The 26,851-nt window shown below is 56.1% G+C and overlaps 4 protein-coding genes across 9 annotated transcripts; all 4 read left to right on the forward strand.

Annotated features, from left to right (window-relative positions):
- Window positions 1-1,397: 1,397 nt before the first annotated feature.
- Window positions 1,398-8,912, forward strand: NOTUM (notum, palmitoleoyl-protein carboxylesterase). Its single transcript, XM_057405374.1, has 11 exons — window positions 1,398-1,723; window positions 1,953-2,005; window positions 2,104-2,199; window positions 3,206-3,266; window positions 4,105-4,163; window positions 5,578-5,680; window positions 6,360-6,551; window positions 6,846-6,946; window positions 7,046-7,193; window positions 7,800-7,847; window positions 7,938-8,912. Exons 1-11 carry the CDS (start codon window positions 1,413-1,415, stop codon window positions 8,242-8,244), a joined length of 1,479 nt encoding a protein of 492 aa, XP_057261357.1. The 5' UTR covers window positions 1,398-1,412; the 3' UTR covers window positions 8,245-8,912.
- Window positions 8,913-12,729: 3,817 nt separating this feature from the next.
- On the forward strand, window positions 12,730-13,843 carry MYADML2 (myeloid associated differentiation marker like 2). 2 transcript variants are annotated; one of them, XM_057405385.1, is made up of 2 exons: window positions 12,730-13,524; window positions 13,640-13,843. In XM_057405385.1, the coding sequence occupies exons 1-2, from the start codon at window positions 12,891-12,893 to the stop codon at window positions 13,729-13,731; spliced, it is 726 nt and encodes a 241-aa protein (XP_057261368.1). In that variant the 5' UTR covers window positions 12,730-12,890; the 3' UTR covers window positions 13,732-13,843. The 2 variants fall into 2 exon arrangements, with proteins under 2 accessions (XP_057261368.1, XP_057261367.1); XM_057405384.1 differs by having other exon boundaries at window positions 12,731-13,843.
- A 3,650-nt stretch (window positions 13,844-17,493) lies between these two features.
- On the forward strand, window positions 17,494-20,479 carry PYCR1 (pyrroline-5-carboxylate reductase 1; the record flags this gene model as incomplete). The annotated part of the gene is made up of 5 exons (XM_057405390.1): window positions 17,494-17,529; window positions 17,987-18,208; window positions 18,681-18,773; window positions 19,161-19,324; window positions 19,432-20,479. Coding segments are annotated over 5 exons (675 nt in total), but the record flags the coding sequence as incomplete, so codon positions are not given.
- A 1,142-nt stretch (window positions 20,480-21,621) lies between these two features.
- MAFG (MAF bZIP transcription factor G) lies at window positions 21,622-26,842 on the forward strand. Of its 5 annotated transcripts, none has more exons than XM_057405399.1 (3): window positions 21,623-21,779; window positions 25,228-25,289; window positions 25,371-26,842. In XM_057405399.1, the coding sequence occupies exons 2-3, from the start codon at window positions 25,254-25,256 to the stop codon at window positions 25,821-25,823; spliced, it is 489 nt and encodes a 162-aa protein (XP_057261382.1). In that variant the 5' UTR covers window positions 21,623-21,779; window positions 25,228-25,253; the 3' UTR covers window positions 25,824-26,842. The 5 variants fall into 5 exon arrangements, with proteins under 5 accessions (XP_057261379.1, XP_057261382.1, XP_057261384.1 ...); XM_057405401.1 differs by lacking the exon at window positions 21,623-21,779 and adding an exon at window positions 22,014-22,037; XM_057405400.1 differs by lacking the exon at window positions 21,623-21,779 and adding an exon at window positions 22,141-22,276.
- Window positions 26,843-26,851: the final 9 nt, after the last annotated feature.

The following is a 26,851-nucleotide window of genomic DNA, read 5'->3' on the forward strand; positions in this document are numbered from 1 at the left end:
AACAACCTAACATGGCAAGCAACTTGCAAATCTCTGTGCTCTATATGTAGGAAATTTAGAGCTAAGGATACACTTAATAAAGTCCAAAGGTAAAAAGTACACTTGCAGCAGCTGGTCAGCCTTAACTCCTGCTCTGCAAAATCTCTCCACTTACTGTTTTAAAATGATACTATTTTCACCTTTTCTAGTCCCAGATAGATTGCATTTCCCGGTGAAGACAGCCGGGCTCCTGCTCTTCTCTGGAGGGCTGTTGAGCGGGTGAGCTGCGCGTCCTGGTATCTAAACGAAGATGGAATTATTCAGGGTGGAGCGTTTTATCTGTTTTTCCTCGGTTTTTAACACCGAGGCCTGTGACACAGACATAACTTCCCTGACATGCCAGTTCTCACAGGTGACACCCTGGAAGCTGGCACTTAACGTGGCTTTTTCTGCGGGGTTCTTCTTGCAACCACCTGGAATGTGCTAGCCCGGGAGTAAACAGGGAGAGCTGCTGGGGGGAAATCCCCGAGGGTGGCTGAGCCCCCGCGGCGCGGTCCCTGGCCAGGGGCTGCAGCCGAGGGGAGGACCCGCCGCCCGCGCGGAGGCTGCCACCGCGACGGGAAACGCTCCCGGCCTCCCCCAAACGCGGCCGGTAGCGTCCCGCCGCCGCCCCCGTCACCTGCGGGCTTCCGGCTCCCCGCCGCGCCTTGCGGGCCGGAGCTAACCCCGCACCGACGGCGGAGGGCAGCTGGGGGGGGGGCACCTCCGCCCACGAGGAGCCGGGGAGGAGCCGCCGTCGGGGCCGCCAGAGGGGGGCATCGGGGGGGCGGCGGGGGCCAGGGGCGCTGCCGCGGGGGCTGCCACGTGCGGGTCCTCGCGCCCGCACGGCCCGACCCCCCTCCTCGGCCCCCGAGAGGCCGCCGCGCGCCTCCGCCGCCCTGCGGGCGAGGCTGGCGGGCGCCACCGGCCGCGGCCGCGGTCCCGGCGCCGGCAAGGGCGGCGATGGCGGCGCCGGAGGCGGGGGGCTTGGGGTGCGCCCCGACGGAGCGGGCCGCCGTGCCGGTGCGGCGCGGCTCAGACCCCCCACTCCCTCCGCCTCGCTCCGAGGGGGCGGAGGGCAGGGCAGGGCGGGGGCTGGCCGGCTGCTGCCCCACGCGGCGCCCGGGCTGGCGGCGCCCCCGGCGCGCTCCCCGCGCACTCCGTGCCCCTCTGTCATGCTCGCCGCCTGGGAGCGGGTGGCGGGCTCCTGCGCCGGCAGCCGCGCCGCTAAGCCCGCGCCTGCGGCGCTGTCCTCGCTGCCCTCGCCGCCCGCCGCCGACCCCCGACCCCGCGGGCGGCGCGGCGGGGCGCGGCGGAGCGCGGGCGGCGCTGCCCGCCGCCGGGGGCTGGCTGCTGCTGCCGCCGCGGCGAGCGGCGGGTGGCGGCGGGCGGCGATGGGCACGGCGGCCGTGCACCTCCTGCTGCTCCTGGGGCTGCTGAACGCCGGGCCCGGCGGCGAGGGCAGGAAGGGCTGGCGGCGGAGGGGCCCGGCGGCCCGCGAGCGCGGCGAGGCGGTGGCGGCGGCGGCTGAGAGCTTCCCGCTGGACTTCACGGCCGTGGAGGGCAACATGGACAGCTTCATGGCGCAGGTCAAGAGCCTGGCGCAGTCGCTGTACCCCTGCTCAGCCCAGGCGCTGCCGCACGACCTCCGCCTGCACCTCCTGCACAACGCCTCGGTCACCTGCAACGACGGCAGCCCGGCCGGGTGAGTCCCCGCGCGCCGCCGCCGCCCGCCGCGGCTGCCCGCGCCGCGCGCCCCGACCCCGCCGCTCCCCGCCCGGCCCCGAGGGCTGTGGCGCCACCTTGCGGCGGCGCGCGGCGCGGCGGCGACAGGTGCAGCAGCGCTCCCGGGAGGCGGCGGCGCTGGTCGGGGAGGGCGCGCGCTCCGCCCCGGCCCCCGGTAACGGCGCCGCCGCCGCTGTGTCTGTCCGCAGCTACTACCTCAAGGAGTCCAAGGGCAGCCGGCGGTGGCTGCTGTTCCTGGAAGGTGAGCGACGGTGACCGCTGCCCTCCGTGCCCTGGCGCGGGGCCGCTGTGCCTCGGCAATTCCGGCCCCGGGCGGCTGACCCCTCTCTCCCCTGACAGGAGGGTGGTACTGCTTCAACCGGGAGAACTGCGACACCCGCTATGACACCATGCGGAGGCTCATGAGCTCCCGGGAGTGGCCCGCGACCCGTGTGGGTGAGTCTGCCCGGGGAGGCAGTGCCCGAGGAACGGCACCGACCGGGACGGCCGCGCGCGGGTCGGCATCGCCCAGCGCCCCCAGGCACCCCCGGCATCCGTGCGGGCACGCGTGTCGCTGCGCCGTGGCTGCTGCCGCCCCGTGCCACGGCTCGGACAGGCTCTCGTGCCACACAGGTGCTGCTGCACGGCTGCCCACGCGTGCTCGGCGCGACGTTAAACACGGGCACGTCCTCCCAGACCTGATGGCATCTTCAGAGCCGGGTTCGGTTTTCTGGGTTTTACAGCGACTTCGTGTTCCTCTCACTCCTATCGGAGGAGCTCGGGCCTCACTCGGTTTGTCAGGACACAGGCACTTTCTCCCGCGCATGTTTCCTGCTGGGGGACCAGGCTTGTGAGTGTGGGAAGGAATTGGGTCTACCATACGGGTTTCACCTGCAGCCGCCTGGTTCCACCTTTCCCCGTTTACAGCTGTGTAAACTCACATAACCGGCTGCAGGCATTCTCTGAAAGTGAATGTTTGGTGCATGTGTAAAGTATTTGTAGCATCTTCCATTATCAGATGTAGGGAGGAATTAGCACCCTGATGCCCATGCTCCTGACCAACAGGCTCCTGAGGCAGCAATGAAATGCTGAGCACTGAAATCATGAGCTGCTCTCTTCATCCTCGCTGTATATGAACACCAAAACCTCTCCCATCACACGGATCTGTACTTGCATGTACTGGCATTCACCTGCTATGATTTGGGTTTGGGGAAAGGGCTAAATCTTAGGTGTGTGTCACTGGTTCTTTTCTGTGCTACAAGTGGCCTCTAGACCAGCTTCATACCCAGCGTGAATCAGATTCTGAAAGTCACGTCTGCCTAAGGGCAGGTTCAGAAACACCCCTCTCACTGCCCTTAACAATGTTTCGGCCTGGATGTTTGCTTTCTGTATGTTCAGAGGTGCTGCATGAAGTCACAGCCTGTCAGCAGTGCCTTTCTTTTCTCTTTGTGCCCATCTGCAGGAACCGGGATACTGTCGTCACAGCCGGAAGAGAATCCTCACTGGTGGAACGCCAACATGGTGTAAGGAGAGACAACGGAGGGCAACAGGGGGATACTTAAACAGCATCTCCTGCCTTCTAGGCTGGCAAGAATGCTACAAAGACAGATTAAGACCAACACTTGCGGGAGGAAATTGCATGTTTCCTCATTTGTTTCAGTCCAGCTCCCTAACAACCAGCGCTGGCAAAGGCTGGAGAGACTTCAGTCCAGGCTCCTTGGAGTTGTAGGGTGATCTAATGAAGAAAAACTGGGGCTAGCTTAGAGAGCCTTCTCAAATAGCTGAAGTGCCAAATACTGCTGTGAGTGGTGGGCTGAGGGCTCGAAGGGAGAAATGAGAAAGACACTAGTTTAAATACGCATCTCTTTAAGGGAGCAAGAGCAGAGGAGGGGGCTCTTATCTGGCATTCTGCAAGCTGGAGACAAAAAAGGGAAGATAAATTAATTCCTGCAAAAACCTCCAGTGGTTGCAGTCAGCATTTACACTGCTTTGAGAAGGTCTTCTCATTTTTTGTGTGAGAAACTGACACACAGAGTTTCCCTGTGGCAGGCCATCCATCGTATCAGTGGGACAGCTAAGAGCAAAGTCTTGGTCATTGTTCTGTCCACTGAGCTCAGTGCTTCAATTAGGTTGATAAAAGACATGTTATTTGTTGATTGAACTCAGTAAAACTACCAGTGTTCAGGAGAAAAGACAGCTCCGACTGTCACTTGGTGTGCCAGAAGGTAAGGTGTCTGACGGGGAGAGAAACTTCCCTTTTTCCCTCACCAGGGCTTAATTTTCTGCCAGTCACCTGCCCCTGTCCTCCCCCCTCCCAGGATGTCGAAGGAACATCAGTGCTCACACAACTCTCTCTTGCAGATTCATCCCTTACTGCTCAAGTGATGTTTGGAGTGGTGCCTCTTCCAAGTCTGAGAAAAGTGAGTGTTACTGATGGGCTGTTGCTGCCCCAGACGTCACACATTAAAGGATATTGCCAGACTTCTGTGAAGTTACATGAATGAATAACAGGCTTTTTCTTGCTGAAGGGCAGGAAAGGATATCAAGCCACTTCCAGATAAAACATCCTGATCTCTTTAGCTTGGGCTGTTTTGACATAGTTCAGAGCTGCTTTCAGAGATGTTGCATCGATGCAGTTTGTGAGGATTAGAGGAATAGAATTCCTTTTAGATGAATCTCCAGGTTCCAGCACACAGCAAAATAAATGGTGTAGCTGAGGAACCATGGTGCGTCGCATGCAACTTTGGCTTTGCTGACCTGAGAGGCAAGTGCAGTAAATTTAGTTTCAGACTTGTAGCAGGAGGATATTTGGCCTTTGAAAGGAGCTGTCCTGTGTCAGGCCGTGTGCAGGTTGCTTTGGGGAACAGGAACAGTTCATTTTAATACATGCAGTGCCATCGGCTGTCATTCTGATGATGATGGAACTCAGAGTCTGCTTAAAGGAGTCTTTCTGAATTAAGCTGGGCTTCCTGCAGGTGGATTGTGCTACCTCAAGTATTTCTCTGTGTTTCCCAACTGAAGCAGGATTGGTGTCTGGGTGCAGGGATGCCTATAAAACCACCAGGGGTTTAGCTATCCTCTTGTTTGTTCATGGAGAGTTTTCTTTGGCCAGGATGAAATTAAGGTTACACGGCACTGTTGATGCTGTGAGCAAAAGGATTTGGCCCAAGCTGCGCCGTGCTGTGGCACTGAAAAGGCAGAAGGTTAACACTTCTCTTTGAGCTGGTCTGTGAGTTCTGGCCTTAAATCAGACACTGTCACTCCATGTCTGTGGTCACTAATGCTTGCACTGGGAAGCTGACTGCTGGTGAATACCATGCATACACATTTCGTCACCATAAGGGAGCTTTTTGCTCCACTGGTTCTTTTAGCTGTCCCTGTGAAGCAGCTGCTCTCCAGCAGAGAGGGTTGCCTCTTGGAGGTGCAGCCCATGTAGGTGTAACCTTTGTGAAACACAGCTTGACTGGAGTGGCTTTATGAACTGGGGAGAAAGGGAGGCAGGACGTTGGAACTGAGATTCCAGGTGGTAGGAGGGTGTCTGTGTTCCTTGTGTACAGAGGAAGGCACCCAGCACCTGCCTTCTTGTTCTCTGCATGTACCGATTCCTGCATGCTGCTGTTGGAGGGTGTGCTCGTGCTGCTCTGTAGGCTCTTCTCTTTCAGAGAAGCAGGGGGGGAGTATCCTTCGTTAGATGTACCTGAGATGGGTGGAGAAAATGGGCCTGGTTTTAGGTTGATAACCTCTTCATAAGGTTGCTAAGCATTCATGGGGAGGAAGCAAAAGTCTTAACCTGAGCAAGAAACAGTTCTGTTGACACTGAGCTATCTCTTCCAGATGAATATGCCTTCATGGGAGCACTGATCATTCAGGAGGTTATAAAGGAGCTGGTGGGAAAAGGCCTTGGCACTGCCAAAGTGTTGCTGCTAGCAGGGAGCAGGTAGGTACCTACATTTCCTGTGGTGAAGAGAGGAGATTTCCACAGCAGAAGGCTGTTAGGGGGCAGGTCTCAGCAACAAACCCCGTATCTCTTCTGTTTTCTTCTTTATATGGTAAAACCAGGGATATAGAATATCAAGGTGAAAGATTTGCAGGAGGGAGGGAATGTTTTGTTCTTCCCTGCATCAAGTGTGCTGGCTCCTGTTGGCCCACACCATGAGATGTGTGCCGCTGGGGAATGGACTTCGCACATGTGAATGGAGCCATCAGACTTGCCTGACTGGGTGCTCTGAACCGTGCTGTGCTGCACAGAGCTATGGACTGCTCAGCATATGCTACATGGGTGGAATATAGAAATTTGCGAAGGGTGAATTTGTCTCACTTCAGATTCTTTCAGTTTTTGAGCAGCCAAACCTGACTGATACAAAGCACATAAATCCCCCAGAAGAATGAATAAGAACAGATCTGGTTTCTGAGGTATCACAACTGTTACTCAGCACTGGCTTTATTTCTAAGTGGTTTGAAAAGCAAAGGAATAATTTGGTGACTACCAAGTTTGCGGTGCCTTGCTGTGTAGACAGATGAAGTTGTCCATAGGGTGTCACTGCTGTGAGAGGGTATATGTGCTAGGCTGTAGCTGTGTGCGCTTCATGACTGCAGTGTTAATGTTGCTGTTGCAGTGCTGGAGGGACAGGAGTGCTCCTGAATGTGGATCGAGTGGCAGAGCAGCTGGAGGAGATGGGTTATCCAGGAATTCAGGTTCGAGGCTTGGCAGACTCCGGATGGTTCCTGGATAATAAACAGTATCGCCGAACAGACTGTATTGATACTATCACATGTGCTCCAACAGAAGCCATCAGAAGAGGCATAAGGTACAATCAGATGCTCTAAAGGGCTTTTGTAAGAGGTTAGGGCATGGAGAAGATTACCTCCTCCTCTATCTTCCTCCATTTTGATACTTAAAGAGTATTTATCATCTACATTGGTATTTTTTCAATGATTTTATTGGAGAAGACAATAACTTAAAATCTAGACGTGCAAAAGATTGTGTGCAATTGTGGATGCTCTAAAATGTGACTGATGGGACAGTATAGCCAAGATAGAATGGAAAGGCTATTGTTAAGATTGCACTATGGCTTTCATTCTGTTACTGCTTTGTCTTTTAGGTATTGGAATGGGATTGTTCCTGAACGCTGCAAGCTACAGTTTAAAGAGGGAGAGGAATGGAATTGCTTTTTTGGATATAAGATTTACCCTACTCTTCGATGTAAGTATGAGAGGAGAGATATCAAATGGATTCCAGGGTTTCCTCTGTATCTGCAGCTAACTTAGAGCAATCCCTTTTCCAAATCTTTTGTCTTCCCAGGTCCAGTCTTCGTTGTCCAATGGCTCTTTGATGAGGCCCAGCTTACTGTAGACAATGTTCACCTCACTGGCCAGCCTGTTCAGGAGGGGCAGTGGCTCTACATCCAGAATCTGGGTAGGGAGCTAAGAAACACCTTGAAGGATGTGACGTAAGTATTCCATTGAGGAAAATCTGGCACATTTCTTTCTAAGAGACATTTTTATCCAGCATTCTAGCAGCATTTCTCACATCTCTGCAGAGTTGAGTGTTGTGAATTTGGTGGCTTTCAGTTCATCTACAGCAATGATCTTGCCTTTTATTTCTGGGTCAGTGCGAAGTAACTTCGAGCTTCACAGCTGTCAGCTGCCCTTTGTTATCAATAGGAACATGTTTTTTTCTTTCCTGCCTCCAAGGCAAGGTCAGACTCCTTGCCACCACGCAGCCATTTACCTCGCAGGGATGTTTTGAAAATCATAAAACATCCAAAGAGTTGATGAGACAAGAGAGGAGGAACTGTTAATGTGCCTTACTTGCTTCACATGAGAGCAGGCACTCAGGAGTCCTGTTGCAGATGTACACTGTTAGGCAGGAAGCAGTCCCTTTTCTTCTGGATACTTTCCAGTCCAGACAGGGTTTATATCACAGTCATGGCTGTTCCTAAAACTCTTGCCAGGGGCAGCAAAAAATCTGCCTTCTCCTGAGTCCGGAAGGTTCTCTTTAGTAGGAGTGAGTTTGTCCTTCCAAGACCTAATCCATGTTTCCTTTCTTCCCTCAGTGCTAGCTTTGCTCCTGCCTGTTTGTCTCATGAGATCATTACACGCAAGTGAGTGCTTTTGCAGATCCCATGAGTGGGCAGCTGGGGGGATGTGCTTGTTCCCACAGCCTGATGCGGGCTCTGCTGTTGTCGTTTCAGTCACTGGACGGACATCCAGGTGAAGGGGACGTCGCTCCCCCGTGCCCTGCACTGCTGGGATCGGAGCCTACACGAGAGCAACAAGAATGGAAAGGCCCCTCTGAAAGGCTGCCCAATTCATCTGATCGACAGCTGTCCATGGCCTCACTGCAACCCCTCGTGTCCCACCATCAGGGACCAGTTCACAGGGCAGGAGATGAATGTGATCCAGTTCCTCATGCACATGGGTTTTGATGTTCAGAAGATGGCACAGCAGCAGGGCCTGGAGCCCAGTAAACTCCTGGGGATGCTCAGCAGTGGTAACTAGGAAGGGCTCTGCAGAGGGGCGGAGATTAGATCAGGAGGAGACTGAGCCCTTCTCCCACACTTCCTAATTTTCCCTATGCTCATGCAGGCAGCCGCACGCTCACACCCATGCATGCTCAGACTTGTACACACCAGTACCAGTGCTCCCACACTCTTGCACACTTAGGATGTGTCCAGCAAAAAAAAAAAAAAGGCAATTTCTTGCTTACACCATTTGACCAGAACGTGTTACCTCCAAACTCCAGGGCTCAGCTTCGCCCATTCACATCCTTTTCCTGTGTTACACAAGGCAATCTGATACAGGGAGTAGCAAAGCCATAAATAGCAGCAATGAGAATCTTCCCCAGGTCTAGGACTTCTTCCCTTGCCATGAATTTTACATCATAGACTTGATACAAGTGGTGAACAAAGCAAGCACTGGATTTCTTGTGTCCAACTAGGAGTGAAGGAACGATAACCTGACTGCCTGGAGGTCAGCATCTCACGGTGCGTCATCACGTACAAGCCCAGGACACGTGCTAGGGATGGACACTCTTGTACTCAATTTACTTTCATATTATTTTATAAAATGACTTTTTTATTACTTTTTTTAAACTAAGCAAGAAATATAAATGATATTGTTTTGTAACATATTTTTTTTAAATAACGAAGAAACCTCTTGCTACTTGGGCAATGTGGACATATTTATTTTAATATGTAAAACGCTATTTATAAGGGCTGACCAGAGAACCGTACATACGTCTTTGTAAAGTTGTATATGCTGCTCATTTGGATGGGTCACTTGTACGTGGGAGAGGGCTGAGGGTGGTGTTGGTCTTCTGTATTAATTAGACTTCTGTGTTCCCCTTGCAGTATGCTTTGTCATTGTTTCTCCTATGAAGAGGTTGTAATATGGGGTCTAAGTACAGAGATTTTCACCCAGCATCTGATGTTTGCATACTTGCACAGCACTTTCAGCTTGACTCTGATTTGGCAGGTATTCCAGAGCATTGCATTTGAAGATGCAGGGACATTTGGTTTTGCAGCAAAGGCCTCTGTTCTACTGAGAGCCATGTCTGATGAGCCCGTCTGGCCTGTCTTAAAATGGGGAGCATTTGGAACATAAAAGGCAGAGAACACAAGGCAAGCACCAACATATTTCTATTATTTTAGTCATTTGTGAACACACCCACCTCAGAACACAGAGAATCCCCTTTGATGGTAATGGGAGGAGAACAAGGGAGGGATCAGGAATGTGTGTTGGGGCTGGAAAGAGGAGAGACCATTCCTCAGGGGAAAAGCACACGGGCAGAAGCAAGAAAGCAGAAAAGCTCCGTCCTGCAGCACGCTGCAGCTGGTACAGACAAACCTGCGCAAGCAGCATTGGTTGCATCCCTTCTGCAGGAGTTCTTGACACCAATGTGGTGTTGGCTGCACCCGTGTGTGGCTGCAGGAAACCGGGGCCCAGTTTTACAAGGCACGTCACGCACTGCCGAGATGGGTCCTGCCAGGTTGCAGGGCTGAAAGGGTGTCCTGAACCTGGACAAAGGGGCGGTGCTGTTTGTGAGGTCCCTTGGCTCAGGCGAGTGAACCCCAAAAGGAACAAAACTGCAGCCATTCAGGTACTTCTCATGGACTCCAGCAAACCCTTGGGCAGCACCGCATGGGCGATCGCCCGTCCTCCTGAGCAAGGGGGGTTACGACACATCAGGTAAAAGTAGCTAAAGAGAAATGGTGCTCCCAGCTGAACTGAAACCCAGGGAAGCTGCCAGGACGGACATGTGGGAAGTGGGATTCCTCTGAGAGCTGGAGCCACACAGAGCCAAGTGCCGGTGCTTGAGCACCGGTCAGGATTTCAGCTGGCACAGGTTTGTCAGTTGGGAGCACCAAGAGAAGCTGCTGTGAGCACCAGTTGTTTGCAGGATGATGCACCCCCAAATACAGCGCCTGCCCTGCGCTGCGTCCAGTGATGTATTCCTGCTAGGGAACAGTAAAGTAGCAATACTGGTGCTGCAGCTGGGAATGCTTTCTGCAGAGCCAGTCACCTGTGTACCCAACACGTTAACTCAAGAGTTCATTTCTAAAAGGCAAAGACTTTTTGGAGAAGGATTTTTCCTTGCAAGCGCAGCTCCTCTGTGGTACGGGACATTCCACAGCACAGATGGTAACAACTGCTGCTAGAATGAAGGATTAACATCACAGAGAGTCGGGAAGGACAAGACCTGAGGGTGAAAGCCCATTCACCTGGAGCTCCTGGGCTCCCTCGCTGCATTTCCTGCTTGTTGTGATGTTAATTGTGCAGCTTCCACCCCAAATGAATGCAGGTTTTCTACGTTTAGCACCAGAGGTCTTTTAAGGAAGATGGGAGGGGTTTTCATGGAAGAGACGCTGAGGTTACAGGGTGGGGAGCAGGCTGAGGGGAGGCACGTTTTACCTTCACATTCACAAAATCTGTGCTGTTCTCACACAAGTCTTTCTGTAAAGTTATCCCTGGCCTGCGTGCGAGCTGCTGGAGCGCCGCAGTCACTGCTTTTCACCACGAGCAATCCCGGAACCTGTGTCTGTCTCCATTTGTCTCTTAAACCGCAGCTGGATCACAAGTGATGCTGCAAAGCAGCGATTCCAGCTTAAATAGCTCCTGTCCAACCCCCCGGTCCTGGCTGCTCTGTCAATGCCACTGCTGTGCGGGACCAACCGTGTGCACCTGCAGCACGAGTCAGACCCGTGGCGACTCCCGGTTCAAAGCAACCTCTGCCAGGCTCAGGTTTCCTGTTCTGTTTGTAAATCCGAGGCCAGTGCCCTGTGCCGGCAAGGCCGAGCAAGAGCCAGGGAGGAGGGTGGGAACAAGCAGCTGGACACCGGACGTGCGGCATCACCTCCCAGGCCCCTTCTGCCCAAGCCGAGACTGGCGCTGCTGCAGTCACGGTCCGTGGGGTGGTGCTGAGCGCAGGCACCCTCCCCGGGGAGCTGGCAGCTTCCAGCTCTCTGAGTCCCAGGCACAGCTCGGTGAAGGGTCCTGGGAGAAGAGGGAGCGTCCTTCCCGCAGGCAAAGCCAGGCTGCCCCAGAACTGCAGCGAAGGGCACGAATTAGAGCAGAGCCTCTTTTGTCAGCTCCTCTTTACAGTATCTAGCACTGCGTCTGGCGATGTCACATCGTCACGTTAACATACAAGCATGGAAGACATTAAGCCATTATTACCAAGCACAAGGGTCAATTATAATTCCCAGCCAGGAAGTTAGAGCTGGAAGCAGCTCAGCTGGTGAGCATCTCGAATCATTCAGAACGGGTTTAAGGCTCTGGGCCTGGCCTGGCCATCCTGATCTCCCCACCAGTGCAGAGCTCTGGGGATGACCCCGCTTCCCCCCGGGACCAGCACAGGGGGAGCCAGGCTGCAGGTGTGGAGTCAGTGACGCTGCCACCAGGCAAGTGAGGAATTTTGTACTGTGCTGTGGTTTTCATTTTCCCCATTTGGAGACTGCATCAGGAATTTTCTTTGGAGCTTTCAGAGTTAGAATTAAGAGGCTTTTGGGTAAAGACCAAGTCTGGGGAAATGTGTACCAAAATCAGCTGCCTGGGAATGCTTTGATGCATGAGGAGGGAGGGTTTGACACTGTGCATTGAAACCTGAGCTCCAAACCTGAGCTCACAACATCAAAGCAAGTCTATTGTTTTGGCTTGGGTTTTTTGTTTGGTTGTTTTGTTGGTTGTTTATAACTGTCTTTAGTTCTGGCACTCAGAGATACAGGAAGAACTGGTTCCCACGTAAGTAAAACAGACAGGGAAGTGCTTGAGGAGCCCGTGAGGATAGGTGCTCAGAACCTCCTCAGCACCATGCCCTTGCTAATGCTCAGAGCACAGCAGTGCCTTTCACAGCAGGTAAACCTATCAATGCTCCAGATCAAATGGACCAAAGTGAGTCAGCTTTTATTGTAGCTTCTGGCTGAAATCCTTTCACAGGGCTTGTGGTGCTGCCGGGCTCGAGTCCCCGCTCAGGGGCTGCAGCACCGAGCTCCTGCTTCTGCAGGATCACGTCCCCCTTCCCCAGGGAGCCTCCACGGTGCGGAGCAGCTGCGGAACAGCGGCGTTCTGGTGACCCCGGCTTGCGGAGGAATCGCAGCAGGATAATTACAAGCCCCTGACGGAGCTCACAGCTTCGGTGTTAACTAACACCCGCTCGCCATGGCTGAGGGGGGCAGGACTCATTCCAGAACTATTAATATAGCCCCTATTTATACTCGCGGGTCCCTGCAAGCAGCACAGCAGAGCTACAGCTGCAGAGCTAAAATGGAATCAATGTCAGCCCCCAAGGAGAAAGTGATTCTCTCGGCCATCGTGAGGGGAAGGAGACGGTGAAAGGACAGAACAAGGCCGGTTTCAGACCTGAGAGCGGGGGTGAGCTGCTCGCGGCACCCCGAGATCCCAGCTGGTGGCAGAGTCAGCCAGAAACCTCCCTTCAGCCAGCAAGTCTGTGCTGAGGCTGCCAGGAACGCAGCAGAAACGCTGCCCAGCGTCAGCACAGCACCCACAGTGCCGGTGGAGACAAGGCGGGGACTGGAGCTGCTGCTGCACTGATCCAGTACCTGGTGTGACTCAGGACAAAAGAGCAGAAGCCTAAAAAGAGGTTTAGGGAGGGCTTTGGGAGCACCGTCTGCTGGGCTGTAAACAAGATGGAGAGCACAGGAGGGCCGTATCTGAACACTGCTGCAGTGACATCCCCTGTGGGAATAGCTCGCTTGCTGCAGATGATGTTTGGATGCACCACATTCAGCCTGGTAGCCCACCAGGGCGGCTTCAGTGCCGCGTATGGCACTTTCTGCATGTTTGTCTGGACCTTCTGTTTTGCCGTCACCGTCTTCATCATCACCTGTGAATTCACGCACCTCCACAGCTGCCTCAGCATCTCCTGGGGAAACTTCACTGCCGCTTTCGCCATGCTCGCCACACTCATGTCCGTCACGGCTGCGGTGATCTACCCGCTCTACTTCGTCCAGCTTGACTGTTACCCCATCAGCTGTGAGGTGAGAGACTTCCGCATCGCTGCCAGCATCTTTGCAGCCCTCCTGTTCCTTGTGTACGCTGCCGAGGTGTTCTTAACCCGGGCGAAACCGGGGCAAGTCACCAGCTACATGGCCACGGTCTCCGGGCTCCTGAAAATTGTGCAGGCCTTCGTGGCCTGCATCATCTTCGGGGCGCTGGTGAACGACAGCCAGTATGGCAAGTACGTGGCGACGCAGTGGTGTGTGGCCGTCTACAGCTTCTGCTTCGTGGTGACAGTGGTGGTCGTGGCCTTCAGTGTTACAGGTAAGACCACCTTGCTGTGGTTCCCCTTCGAGCGCTCTGTGGTCATCTACACCCTGGGGGCCGTGCTGCTGTACGTGAGCGCAGCCGTCATCTGGCCCGTGTTCTGCTTCGACAGCAAGTACGGCTCCGCGCAGCGCCCCGGCTCCTGCGCCAAGGGCCGGTGCCCATGGGACAGCCAGCTGGTCGTCGCCATCTTCACCTACGTGAACCTGCTGCTCTATGTCGTGGACCTGGCGTACTCGCAGCGCATCCGCTTTGTCCCGCACCTCTGAAGCGTGGGGCTGGTGCTGGGAGCAGCAGCAGCCGGGGGTGGGCAGGAGGTGGGGTGCAGGAGGAGGCGCTGATCAGGCCCAGGCACAGGAGCCACCGACTGAACTTCGGGGTCAGGACTGACCTGGCTAGCAAATGAATGACCTGTCACGCGTGGGCTGGGGAAAGCCCAATTCCCATCACCCAGCGTCTGCCCAGCACCTGGTGCCACAGCAAGGAACGGCCTTTTGTCTCCAGGCAGCAGAACTGCTTCCTGCAGCAGCAGCGGGTCTGCAGGCTGCTGCATCCCAGAGCCAAATATTAGGAAAGGCACCAAGGATTTTGAAACTGTTACCAGCACTTAGCCGTAATCAAGTGACTGTCCAGGAAGTGGGAAAGTTAAAAGTTGCACTAAGGAACACCAGTTCTGGACATGAAAAACAATCCCTCAGAGTTTGGGTTAGCCTGGGCTGTGTGGTGAGACATGAAATGATTGCGAGTTTGGGAAATTCCAGTCAGGATGTTTCTGAGAACATCGTAGCTGTAATAGTGTTGTGAAGATTGCCAGTCCTTTCCTTTCCTCTGCTCTCCTCTGCTGTTTAGCACAGAAAAGGAATATCTTCAAGCATGCACCTTGGGGGGGTTGGAAACGTGGGATATTCCTATTTGGCAAACACTGAGTCATTAGAGAGATGAATGTTTGTGAAATTCGGGCTCTGCTGCCAAGAAATGGCACAGAACAGAGCCAGGCTGCACAGTGTCCATGTGTACATTGCATCCCCGCCCGAGGGTGGCACTGGGGGTACCTTGGCGCGTGCTCCCTCTGCTCAGCCGCCACCGTCCCTTTATCCCCATGGCACAATCACGATTTCTTTTCTGGAAGCTTAAAGGCGAATTCTGGGGGTGGGGGGGGAGAGGTGAATGGATCTCACAGTGCTGCAGGAAGAGCAAACCGGGGGGGCCTGGCTGGGAAGGGAGAGAACCTGGATACAGCAGGAGCAAGCGGGGTTGCTCCTGGGCTGATGGGGCGCTGGGGCTCCTCAGCTCCTCGTGTTACCAATGAGCTGCGTTTCTCCAACCCACCCCTGACAGAACACTGTTCTAAGCCCCACAATGCACAGCACAGACCTTGAACTTCATTTCTGACCCGGAGAGAACCAGAGTGGCCCCAGTTCCTGCGCAGGCCTGGTTCAAGTCTCATGGAGCTGCGTGTCAGAGCAAGGCTTAGTTCTTAACCAAGCCAAAATAAAGCTGGATGGCAGATGGGTACCACACCTCCCGAGATCCGTGTGCGTCATCCTGCTCTCACACAGCTTTTCTTCCATCAGTAGTGCCCCTTCTACTCCCTGCTGAAACCACAGCTCAGTTCATTTTGCTGTATGGAGATTGAATGCAACCCCAGGAGTATCCAAACAAGACAGGCGAGGGCTCTGGCTCTGCTGTCTGTAGCAGTCACTCAGGAAGAAGGAAGGCAGCTTCCCTCGCACCAGTGCTCTGCATGGGGCTTGACAAGCAAAGGAAAAATTTGCTTGGACAGGTTGTGCTGGGTAATTCTGCCCCCAGTAATAACCAGCCTGGAGCAGTGGGAATTACGATTCCCCTGAAAAGGGTCAAGAATCAGTATCTAGAACGAAGGGAACGCACTGAACGCCCTTCCAAGGGAGTTTTTCTCTTCTGTGATCCCCATTAAGGGCAGGAAGTCTGGAACATAATGGTCCAACAAGAGGCTAGCCAGCTTGTTCTAGGGCAAGACACAAGACTATGTACTACAGATACACAAAAGCAAATGGGGGGTTGTACAATTAGGAAATGATCGCTTGGGAAAATGAATCCATCTGTACAGGAGGAGGCAGTGCACAAAGAGCCACTGCCTGCGCCAGGAGCCTGGAGCAGTTACCATGTAGTCGCTTGAAACCACTTATTTGTTATTACTACAGAGTGCTTGGAAGCAGGCAGGTGATCGCAGCTCCTGCGGCACTGCCAGTCCTTGGGGCAGCAGAGCCTGCATGGAGCTCCTCAGCCAGCAACATCTTTTCCAGCTGTGGATTCACTTGCTTTTTGTTGTGAAGATTCTGCACCAAGTAGGAAGGACCAGCAGGAATATGGCAGAATCTACTACTGACACAGGTTGATGCAAATTCCACAGTGCTGAGGATGTAAAGGTCCAAGAGAAACAGGGAAGTGGGGAATGGTGGGGGTAAAATTCACTGTCTTCACAGTAAGGAGGAAATAGAATTTAACATGGAAATCATGATACCACTGACTGGAGGAGTGGAAAGACAAGTCATTGCCAAGAACAGTGTGTTCAGATTTAGCTTTCTCATCTGCCAGCCAAAGGCTGAGCAAAAAATGTTAGCATGGTCAAAATGGCAAAAAAAAATAATTGTGTGGACAGCAATCCACTCTCTTAGGAGAAAAAAACTACCAAAAAAAATCAAAACCTCATGCTCCAGTGGTTAAAACACTCACTAACCATTGGAAACTATGAGATTACCCAACCCAGGACAGACACAGCCACTATCTGCTTAATGTGATTTTCACAATCAACTTTGTCGCGATTCAGTTAATTTAAAAACCCTTTATTTTCAGAGCTTCTCTTCCCCTTTAACAACTCCTGACCAGGTAAGCGGCCACACAAGGGGCTCTACAGACACCCATCCCCTCGCCTGGTTTCTAAGCTAATGTCAGATGTACGTGCACTCATTTGGGATTACGGACTTGGGTCTGCATCCGATCTAGATGAGTCCTAGAGCATCGCAACCTGAAACAGAGATTATATAACATAAACCTGACTCTTTCCTGGGTTCTGGGTTGGTGGGTTGGTTCTTTTCCCCTTGTTTTCATGTGGACTGGGACTCAGTGTCCCCAGAACACCGCGTCCAGGGACGCTCATCCACAGGAGCTGCGCCGAGATTTTGTTCTGTCAATAAAGGAGCAACAAAGCTAAAGAAGAGCAAAGCCCCAGCCGAAGCAGCGCTGCCGGGTGCCCGGCTCTGGCAGAGGCTGTGCTGAGACTACCGGGTCCCCTCAGCCGGGCCCTGAGAGCGGGCGCAGCACTGCCGCGGTGCGTGAGCCCGGTCACCGGGAAACCGCTTCCCACGGAACATCCGCGGGCAGCGGGACCGATGCTGCAGAGCAGGAACTGCGGCAGCGCTCCAGGGCCGCTTTACCGGGGAGTCGGGGAGCACCCGCCGGGCACCCGCACCGGGCGGCCGCGCAGGCGGGACACCTAGAGCAGCCCGTACACCTGCCTGGCCCGGTGAGGAACGGGAGAGGCCGCGCCCACCGCGCGGGGCCGGAGCATCCCAGGAATGTCCGGGGCGGCGGCTGGGGAGGGGCCGGGCCCGCCCCGCGCTGGCGCCACGCCGGAGGCGGAGGGAGGCGGCCCCCGCCGCCGGCGGCACCGCCCTGCTGGGACGCCCCCGGCACGGCCCTCCCGGCGGCAGCCCGGAGCCAGCGGCGGCGCCCGAAGCTTCCAGAAGGGCGGGCGCCACCGGCCGGCGGCTGCTGCGGGCGGACAGCGCCCCCTGCAGCGCTGCCATGAGCGTCGGCTTCATCGGCGCGGGACAGCTCGCGCTCGCCCTGGCCAGGGGCTTCACGGCAGCAGGTGCGCGCGGGGCGGGGCGGGGAGGGCCGGGAGCGCGCACGGCGCTGGGGCTGACGCGGTGCCGTTCGCAGGGGTCCTGGCCGCGCACAAGATCACGGCGAGCTCCCGTCTCCTGCGCGGCCGGGGTCACCATCAGCTCCATCGAGAAGGTGAGCGGGCATGGGGAGGGCCGGGGTACCCCGACAGGAGCCACAGCAGACACCCAGTGCTCAGGAACTGACCTTGCACTGGTCCTGCTCCTCCGGCCCCCAGGAGTGTGTGCGAAGGACGGGAGATGCTCGTGCTTCCCAGGGCTAAACTGGTGCTGCAGCCAGGTGATTGTTTTGGGTCCCCACCAGAAAAAGCTGTAGGAGCTTTGTGCCAGCTCCTCTGTCACACGAGGTATATCAGGTCTTTCCCTCAGCAGAGGTGGGTCATGGCTGTGGCTTAAAGCAGGGGATTTGGGATACAGGAGTGTCTCTTTTCTCTTTGCTTGTGGTGTTCTTGCCAGGGGAGAGTCCCTCCCTAGATAGCTTCTTTGGTATGCCAAATATGCACTGAACCTCATTTTTCTCCTTTCTTTTCTTTCCTTCTTTCTTTCTGTCTCTAATGATTTTCTGTCCTAAGAAACTCTCTACCTTCTGCCCCACACCAAAAGTGATCAGGTGCATGACCAACACCCCTGTCATTGTCCGGGAAGGCGCTACAGTCTATGCCACTGGGACTCACGCAGATGTGGAGGATGGGAAGCTCTTGGAACAGCTGATGGCCAGCGTAGGCTTCTGCACCGAGGTGGAAGAGGACCTGATTGATGCTGTAACAGGGCTCAGTGGCAGTGGCCCTGCTTATGTATGTGCTCCTTCCTCAACTTGGGGTAGGCCTGGGCATAGCAGTGGGCTTTGCATGCAGGGAAGGTCCATGCAGCTTCAGTTTGTCATTCCTTGTTTTCCTCATTGCTCATGTTAGCGATGAGACGTAATCCAGGTGTCCAGTTTATAACCAGCTCGGGTCAACAACAGAAGTCTGTTACCAGTTGCATAAGTCTGAAGTCCACAGCCAGTGTGCAGTGTCCATGTTGCAAAACATGGACCTGCAGTTAGTATGACACAGGAGCTGAATGTCTCCCATTCCACCCGCTCCAGAGTGGGAAGCAGCGGGAGGGAGGCTTGGCATGGCAGCCAGTGAAGGGGAGGCAGTGAAGACAGTGAAGTCTGTAAGCGACAGCAGACCTAGTGTGATCCTGGAGCCCTGGATTCTCTCCTCCCTGAGACGCTCTTGAAGTGGAGACGTTCACTCACCTTCTTCCTCTGTCTGGTCTCAGGCGTTCACTGCCCTGGATGCTCTGGCAGATGGGGGAGTGAAAATGGGTCTTCCTCGCAGGCTGGCTGTTCGGCTTGGAGCACAGGCTTTGCTGGTCAGTATTCCCTCTCCAGAACATGTTTGATTCTGTGCAGAGCATTGTGCGCATCATGGGTTTGAAGTGGTTTCAGTCCTCTTACCAAATGTACTGTGAGCCCCAGATTTGGTTTGCCTGCACACAGGTTCCCGGTGAGGGGACATAGGAAGGGTCTGCAGCACCCTGCTGGTGTGTGGTATTGTGGGAGCTGGGGCTTGGGGAACCCTGACTTGTCTGCAGGCTTTTCAGCTCTGAAAAGTGTTTTGGCAGCCTGCTAATGGCTGTCAGGGGAGCTCCGTTTGCCCCTGTGAGTGCTGGGTGCTGCTCTCCACAGTGGTGAGCAGGAGTGTTTGATGGTGGGTTTCTCGGTCAGCTCTGGCAGCCGTTTTCTCTTCCTTGCCTCAGGGTGCTGCCAAGATGCTGTTGGAATCTGAGCAGCATCCCGGGCAGCTAAAGGACAACGTCTGCTCCCCCGGGGGAGCCACCATCCATGCCCTGCACTTCCTGGAGAGCGGTGGCTTCCGCTCACTCCTAATCAATGCTGTGGAGGCTTCCTGCATCCGGACAAGGTCAGCACCAGGGAGGTCCTACAGGGCCTCCTACAGAGGGCCTTGCCCTGCACGCTCCCCATCTCTTCCTCTTGCTATGTCTTAACTCTCCCACCACCCCATTGCAGGGAGCTGCAGCATTTGGCAGACCAAGAGAAGATCTCCCCAGCAGCCATAAAGAAGACTTTGCTGGATAAGGTGAAGCTGGAGTCTCCTTCTGTGTCACTGGCATCTGCCAGCAAAGTCAGTCTGTTCAACAATAAGCACCCCGGCAGCAAGAAGAACTGAACAGGCTGCTGTAGTCTGGCTGTGCTGAATATCAGTCTCCTCTGTGCCCTTTCTTTTTGTCTAAGGGGAACGCTCGCTCTGAATGCTGGTGTCCGCCATGCCTGGCTCTTGGCAGCTGTGGGACGGTGCAGTGCTGTAGAAGAGGGTCTTTAACTTGTAGTGGGGTTGGTGCAAACTGTCCCTGGCATTGCTGATCTCTCTTGGGCAGGGGTGATGCCATCTTCAGAGCTTCATCAAGAGCATCGTTTGTTCAGAAGCCTTGGGTACTTCTCGGGCAGTGTTCGAGTTGTCCCATGCAGAGATGGCTTCTAATTGGATTTTTAAAGAGGTTTCAGAATGTCTTTTTGTTTCCAAGACCCTATCTTGCATCTGCTATCCGAGCCTGTGTCTTCTTACTGTCTTTATTAGCTAGAGCAGATGCTGCCATGAAGATGCAGTGCTGTGCACTATGTTGGAGGCTGCACACTAAAGCGCCTCTCGGAAGGGACCAAAGTGCCTCTGCCCCATCTTCCATCTGCCTTGACTTTGAGACAGATGGTGTGAACCTCTGGACACACTCTTTCTCTCTGGCACTGCTCCTTCTCTCTGTCCTGGTGTGGGGAACCGTGAGCTGCTCTCACTGTCCCTACTTTGCTACTAGCATTGCTTGGGCGGTTGGGCAGGGAAGGGGTAGTGAGGGCTCCCTTTTCACTTGGTTGCTGAAACTTCTTCATGCAGGTGATTCAGGAAAAGCATTTTGGTATGGATGCAGAGGCTGCCAAAGGTGCTGGTAATGCTAAAGCAGTTTTAGTGCTAGGCTCTGAGCTGGTAGCAAGAGTTTGACCCTGTAGGCATGACAGATGGTTGCTCCTCTTCCCTCTAAACATAATAAACTGCTGCTCCAACAGAGCTCTGGCTAACCCCAGCTGTTTGGACTGGGTGTATCTCTTGCCTCTGGCAGTGCCCACTGGGTCCTTGCTGCCTGAGGGAGTGTGCTCAAGGTGTGCTGGCAACCTGACTGCAGATGGTTTGTCCAGGGGCGGGCAGGGGAGCACATCAGCCCACTGCTCGTCACCAGTGCTTCCCGAGTAACAGCCCAACAGCTGCTCTGGGGCCCTGTGCTCACAGTTTTCAGGGATTCAAGAGAAGGGAAGGAGGAAGGGCTGAGTATCCCAGCCGCTGAGGCTTTCTAGAGGTGCCACTGCACAAAGATTCCATGGAGGCAAGTGAGTGCTGCATGTTCCTCCATTCCCATCTCAGGAGCTGAAAATGAAGAGGAATAATGAAGAAGGATTCCATTTGGCTGATCTGATAAAGTGTGATGCAGAATAAAAGGTGGGATGGCCACCCCTCTGCAGAGAGGCTTCTGGGCTGCCCTTGTGTACCCCCAGTGAGGCAGAGCTATAGATGAGCTTCCTAGATGCTGTAGAGCCACGACTGAGCTGGTCAGCAGCAGGGGACACCAGCCTGTCAAGGTCCAGGAAGGAGCCCTCAGGGCTCGAGCTCACAAGTCCCGAGCACAGCAGGGAACAGCGGTGCCGCTCTGAATGACCAGGGCCGGGCCTATTGATGTGGCCTTAACTCCCAGTTTCATTGCTGATGTTCCACTTGCCCTTCACTGCTGCACTCATCTTGCCAGCGCTGCTTTGTTCTAGCACAGCAGTTAGTTCAGCTGGCAGCAGTATTCCTGCGTTATGGACCCACCGTGACGGGAGCAGAGCTGGGACCACCCTGAGCAGCGGGTCCTGACCCCGGGGAGTAGGAGCCAGCCCCGGTGTTGGCGCTTGGCCCGGAGCAGGGGGGCTGCTGCAAAGCACGCTGCTTGGTCAGTGCCTCCGCTGGGGCCCGCCTGCTGCTCCGGCAGGTTCAGCAGCTCCAGGATGCTGCGGGTGCAGCCGAGGAGCCGGTTTCGCCGCGGAAGGCCGGAGGCTGCACCAGAGAGGCCGGGAGGCCCACCGGGGCCTTGGCGGGGGGAGCCGGCACCGGTCAGGCCATGAAGCACCGCCGGTCACCGCCGCCGCCGCCCCTTTAAGGCGCGGCCCCCTTAAGGCCCGGGGCGGTTGCGTCGGGCGCTTCATGAATGGAGCCACGTGACCCAAATATCACGTGACGCGTCCGTGAGCGGCGGCAGCGGCGGCGGCTCGCGGCGTCCCGGTCCCCCCCAGCGCGGCCTCCCCGCCCGGCCCGGCCCCGGCGGCCCCGTGAGGAGGTGAGACCGGAGGGCGCGGCTCGGGCGGCGGGCGCGGCCCTCGCACCGGGTGGGGGGGGCGGGCCGGTCTCCGGGGGCGGGCCGGGGCGGGGCGGGCGCGGCGGGCCCGGGATGGCGGCCGGGCCGCCGCCGGTTGGCGAGTGTACCGCGGGGCCGTGGCCGCTGACTCACGGCGGGGTTCCGGGGCCGTGACCGCCCGGCGCTGCCCGCCCCTGTCCGCTGCCCCGCCCGGTTCCCCGCCCCGCGGCCGAGCAACAGGTGCGTGGGGCCGACAGCGAGCACCTCGGGCGCGTCCCGCCCCGCCCTTCCCGGTCCCGTGCACTCTGCGGCCCGGCGGCCGGGGCCCGCCTCTCCCGCGCCCGCTGCTCCTCCGGCCTCTCAGCTCCCCCACTCCGGGCGGCGGCTCTTGGCGGGTCCCGGGCGGGGCTTCCTCAGTGACCGGCTTCCTTCCCCGGCCGCGCCGCTGGCTTCCCTCTCGTTGGGTGCGCCTCTGGGAGGTGGGCAGGCAAAGGAGGGTCTGGAGAGGGGGGCGAGTCACGGAGGTGTCGAGCTCCTTTCCCTGCGCAGGGGCTTGGTCACAGGACATGCTCCATCACTCCAGCACCCATCACGGTGTAGCTGATGCCGCCTGGGAGAGGGCTGGTGGCTGAGGTGATGCGGTTCCGAGGTTCTGGCCTGCATCCTGGAGGGGCCTGTGCCTCGTGCCCTGCCAGAGGCTACGGTGGGTGCAGGGAACGGGCTGGGGCTGTGGGTCTGCTCGGTACAGCCTCCTTGGAGCTGAGCAGATCCCCTGTGTGGTGGGAAGCAAAGCCCCTTTGGTGGGACTGCGGAACAGGCTGTGGCGCCAGACTGACACAGAGCGTCAGTGTGCCCTGGGGGTCTTGCTCTCCAGAGCTGGGGATGTTTCTGACCACGGTATGTGATGTTTGAGCTGTGAGGTTAGAGGAAGGCACTGCCAAAGGCTGGAAGGGCTCTCCGGGAGCCAGCTCTTCCCTTTATCTGTGTAAGTGGCTAAATCCGGCTGGGTGGGCAGATTCCTTTATGGAAGATTGGCTGTCCAAATGGCCTGGGTCGGATGTGAGCTCACCAGAGACTCCTGGGGGGGGGGTGCACGGGGCAGGCCCAGCCCTGGCTTTGTGTGTAACTGGGGGAGTCACCCAACGCGCCTGGGTTACCGGGGGAGCTGCGGGAGCTCCCGTGCGTAAACGGAGCCGGAAACGCACCGGGAGAGCCGCGGCGCGGCAGCCCCGGGCACACCGCGCTGCGGGGCCGCTCGGGGCGCGCCCCTGCCCGGGTCCCCGCGGCGGGGCCTCCCTCCCGCCAGCGCCGTGCGGCGGAGCGGGTGACGTCAGCGTGTTTACACGGGGCTCGTGGCGGGGCGCTGATGCCGGGAATGTGGGGAACGGCGCTGGCTCATGCGCGGTGCGGGCGGGTCCGAGCGGCGCCCGGCGGCGGTGGCCGCGCGTCGGCTGAGCCTGCGGGAGCGCGTTGAGGCTGCGTTTCCTTCGGCGCCTTCCCGCGGCTCTCTCTGGGAAGCCCTCAGGAGCTCACCCGGCCGCACTCCGAAGAGCCAGGCCAAGTCTGCGCTCTCGTCTTGCTGCCAGCTCTCGGGTGTCCCGTCTGCGAGCTGCCGGACTGCCCTGCCCGGTGCAGCGCCTTTGTCTCCGTGTTTGTTTTATTTCAGCTTTGCTGTAGTGAAGGTCGTTGAGCGCGTGCCAAGCGCCTGGAAATTCCTTAGTGCTCCAGGGCAGGTCCCCTGCCCCTGCCTGCCCTGGCTTCCTGTGCGCGCCAGAGGTGCTGCAGGGATGGCATTGTTGGTCTCCCAGGTATTCCCTGCCTTCGCCCCTTTTCCCAGCAGCGGTGTCATTTGCCCCGTAGGAGCAGAGGAAATGCCACAGAATGGGAAAGAGCGAAGAATCAGGTCTACAAAGCAGCTGGCTGTGTGCCGTCTGCCCTGTGTTAGCTGCCTCTCTGCAGCTACCTCCTCTGGGCGGCAAAGTGACCCTTCCTGTGCCAGCACTGCCAGGTTCTAGCATACATCTCATATCGAGGAGCGTTGTCCTCTGGGTATAAATAGCCTGCCTCCAGGAAGGCTGGAGGCTTTGGGAACAGCTCTGCCGGTGCCCTGGGGAATGCTGACCCCATTCACCTCTAATAGGTGGTAGATGCACTGCGGGAGTCTGTGTCACAGCTGCTGGAAGAGCACAAATCCATATTTGCTGACTTGTGCATCTGTTGTTTTGGCTATAACCGTGTATCAGTGCCTCCTACACTTAGCAGAGCGGTGGCAAACTAAATTGTTGTTGACTGTTGGGCACTGAAGAGACAAAAGGGACAGAAGTGTTTGTAGGCTGTGCTTGCCTCCCAGGGAGCTGTGCGGTTCTGGCTGCCCGAGGCACAGCCATGTTGGTTGAGCAATGTCTGAGGGATTCATTCATTGGGCAGTGCAGTAGCCCTCTGAACTACAGCCTGAGGGGAGCAGGTATGCAGGGACAGAAACGGGAGCCTGTTTGGAGTTACTGTGGGAGCAGGCCTGGGGGGTTTGCTGTCACTGACTCTGAAGTCCTGGGGCAGTGAAGGAGTCTGTTCTCTTTTTTTGGTTGCCCTTGCTTCCTTATGAGCGTACCTTGGCTCTGAAGCTAATGGAAGGAGAAGGTGGTTCTGGGACCAACAGGGACTCTCTCGCAGAAGAGATCAACAGCTGGGCTCAGTTTTGTGTGAGTGGGAGAAGGGGAATGCTGCTGCCGCACTGGCCCAAGACTGTGATGGGATTCCAGTGTGCCCAAGCGCTCCTTTGTGCTGCAGTGTCAGGTTGTTCTGTTCCTTGGGAAAGGTTGGGTGCAGAGCTTTGACTGGAACCTGGGTGTGCTGGCTTTCCTGGGGAGCACAAGACGTTTGGAGAGCTGTGAGCACAGCAGTGGTGTTCCCCTCTCCCGCAGGATGCCCAGTGAGCTGTGTTGTGCTCCTTGCTGAACTGCACTGGCTGCATCCCTGGGGGCACCTATGGGCTGGTGGGACTCGTGTCCTGGGGCGGTTCTGGAGCTGGAAGGGCGAGCGGAGCACCAGGGCTGCGGCTGGCAGCGGGAGGCCACGGTGCCAGTGACGCTGAGTCAGCGTGACTGGCCCTGAGCAGCGAGCCCGGACCCGGCCGCTGCTGCCAGGCTATTTTTAGATACTCATGGCTTCCGTGTACTCAAGCTCCTCCTCGTGTTTTAATTTCCCCCACCCCAAGGGAGAAACCGGCATTGCCCAAAGCCTCTGTGGGAGGGGGTTGGAAGGGCAGCGGTTCCTGCTTAGGGACAGAACCTGCCGCTTTCAGTCCGGCTCAGGCGGGCGCTTGTTGAGGGTGTTCCGGGGAGCGGTGTGGGATGTGCTGCATTGCCAGGGGCGGCCCTGCCACAGACTCCGCTGTGTCCCGGGGGGCTAACCTGACTTTCTTCCCTTCCAGCACCTGCTTGACAAGGCTGTCGTGTTATGACGACCCCCAACAAAGGAAACAAGGCCTTGAAGGTAAGGCAGGTGGATAGAGGGCTGCAGGTGGTGGGTGCATCTGCTCTAGGTTTCACAAGTGTGTGCCGCCATCTCTTCCAGGTGAAGCGGGAGCCAGGTGAGAATGGGACCAGCTTGACAGATGAGGAGCTGGTGACCATGTCTGTGCGGGAGCTGAATCAGCATCTGCGGGGCCTGTCGAAGGAGGAGATCATCCAGCTGAAGCAGCGCCGGCGCACGCTGAAGAACCGGGGCTACGCGGCCAGCTGCAGAGTCAAGCGTGTTACCCAGAAGGAGGAACTGGAGAAGCAGAAGGCAGAGCTGCAGCAAGAAGTGGAGAAGCTGGCATCAGAGAACGCCAGCATGAAAATGGAACTCGATGCTCTCCGCTCCAAATATGAGGCTCTCCAGAACTTCGCCAGAACCGTGGCCCGGAGCCCTGTGACCCCTGCACGGGGGCCTCTCACCTCCAGTATGGGTCCCCTCATCCCTGGCAAGGTCGCTACTACCAGTGTCATCACGATAGTGAAATCCAAAACGGACGCCCGGTCTTAGTGAAGCGAGAGTTGCCTCAGCTTGTCTGTGCAGGGCAGTTAGGCACAAAACCAGCCTGGAACCCCCAAAGCACAAACCCTCCTCAGATGGGTCCGGGTTCCTTCTACTTGGCGCAGGACTGGCCTGCTGATCACTCCAGTTTTGTTTTGTTGTGTCCAGATTGGTATGAGCAGTGGTGATGCGTCCCTTGTCCTGTGCAGACAGAGCCTCCCGCCCAGTGATCTGCAGCCCTCGGGCGCCCTTGGGACAAGCTGCGAGATCTTGGGTTTGTAGCCAAGGAACGTCTGTGCAGTGTGGCTGAGGGCAGGCGATGGGAGGGCTGGGGAAGGTCTGGAGGGAGGCTTTCTTCCCAGGGCTGGGAACCCTAGTTTTCAGTCACTTCCAAAGGTTTTATTTCATTACTCTTCCTGGTGGTGCATCTCGGTGCCTGACTGCCAGGCACCTGAACCTGCTGCTTTTGTCTCATTTGGTACCTGTAGTTGCCGTTGGGGTGTTCTGTGTAATAGGTTTGTATTCTTTTCTTGGTGTGCCTCTGTGCCCTGACAGTGGGTTTCCCCTCAGATGTCCGTGGCGTTAGCTGTGTGAACTAGCAGTGGTGGACAGAAGGATGCTGCTGTGCCCCTGCCTCTGCCCCAGCGCTGGGCCAGAGCACCCCAAGGGAGGGAGGGAGGGAAGGTACCATGTTGACTGCAGGCCGGTTTTGTGCCTAATGTCTTGCACTGAACAAGACCAAACTCAATAGTTGTTCCCGTGTTTTGAGGGTATCAAGTGTCTCTAGTGTGATGGTTTACACGACCAGTTTATGTGGTTAAATAGCCCTTTATTTAAAGAGAGAAACATCATTTTAAGAGTTATTAAATTATCTAAGTTTAAAATTAAAATCAGACAGAAAAGAGAGCGTATTTATAGTCAGCTTTTTTATCTGAGAGGGTGAGAATATTTGACCATCTGAATGGGGAAATATTCTCGGAGACTTTGCTAGTAAAAAGTTAATAAATAATTTTAAAGTTTCTCATGAACCTCCCGCA

The sequence above is a fragment of the Pezoporus wallicus genome, unplaced genomic scaffold (assembly GCF_028554395.1).
Source record: "Pezoporus wallicus isolate ANWC-B61680 ecotype Strahan unplaced genomic scaffold, APGP_CSIRO_Pwel_v1 contig_7750, whole genome shotgun sequence".
Lineage (NCBI taxonomy): Eukaryota > Metazoa > Chordata > Aves > Psittaciformes > Psittacidae > Pezoporus > Pezoporus wallicus.

Coding starts and splice junctions, on each gene's coding strand:
- NOTUM (XM_057405374.1), top strand. CDS start 1,413: ATGGGCACGGCGGCCGTGCACCTCCTGCTGCTCCTGGGGCTGCTGAAC. Junction 6,552..6,845: donor GCCATCAGAAGAGGCATAAG/GTACAATCAGAT, acceptor TTTGTCTTTTAG/GTATTGGAATGGGATTGTTC. Junction 7,194..7,799: donor AACACCTTGAAGGATGTGAC/GTAAGTATTCCA, acceptor TTCTTCCCTCAG/TGCTAGCTTTGCTCCTGCCT.
- MYADML2 (XM_057405384.1), top strand. CDS start 12,891: ATGGAGAGCACAGGAGGGCCGTATCTGAACACTGCTGCAGTGACATCC.
- MAFG (XM_057405396.1), top strand. CDS start 25,254: ATGACGACCCCCAACAAAGGAAACAAGGCCTTGAAGGTAAGGCAGGTG.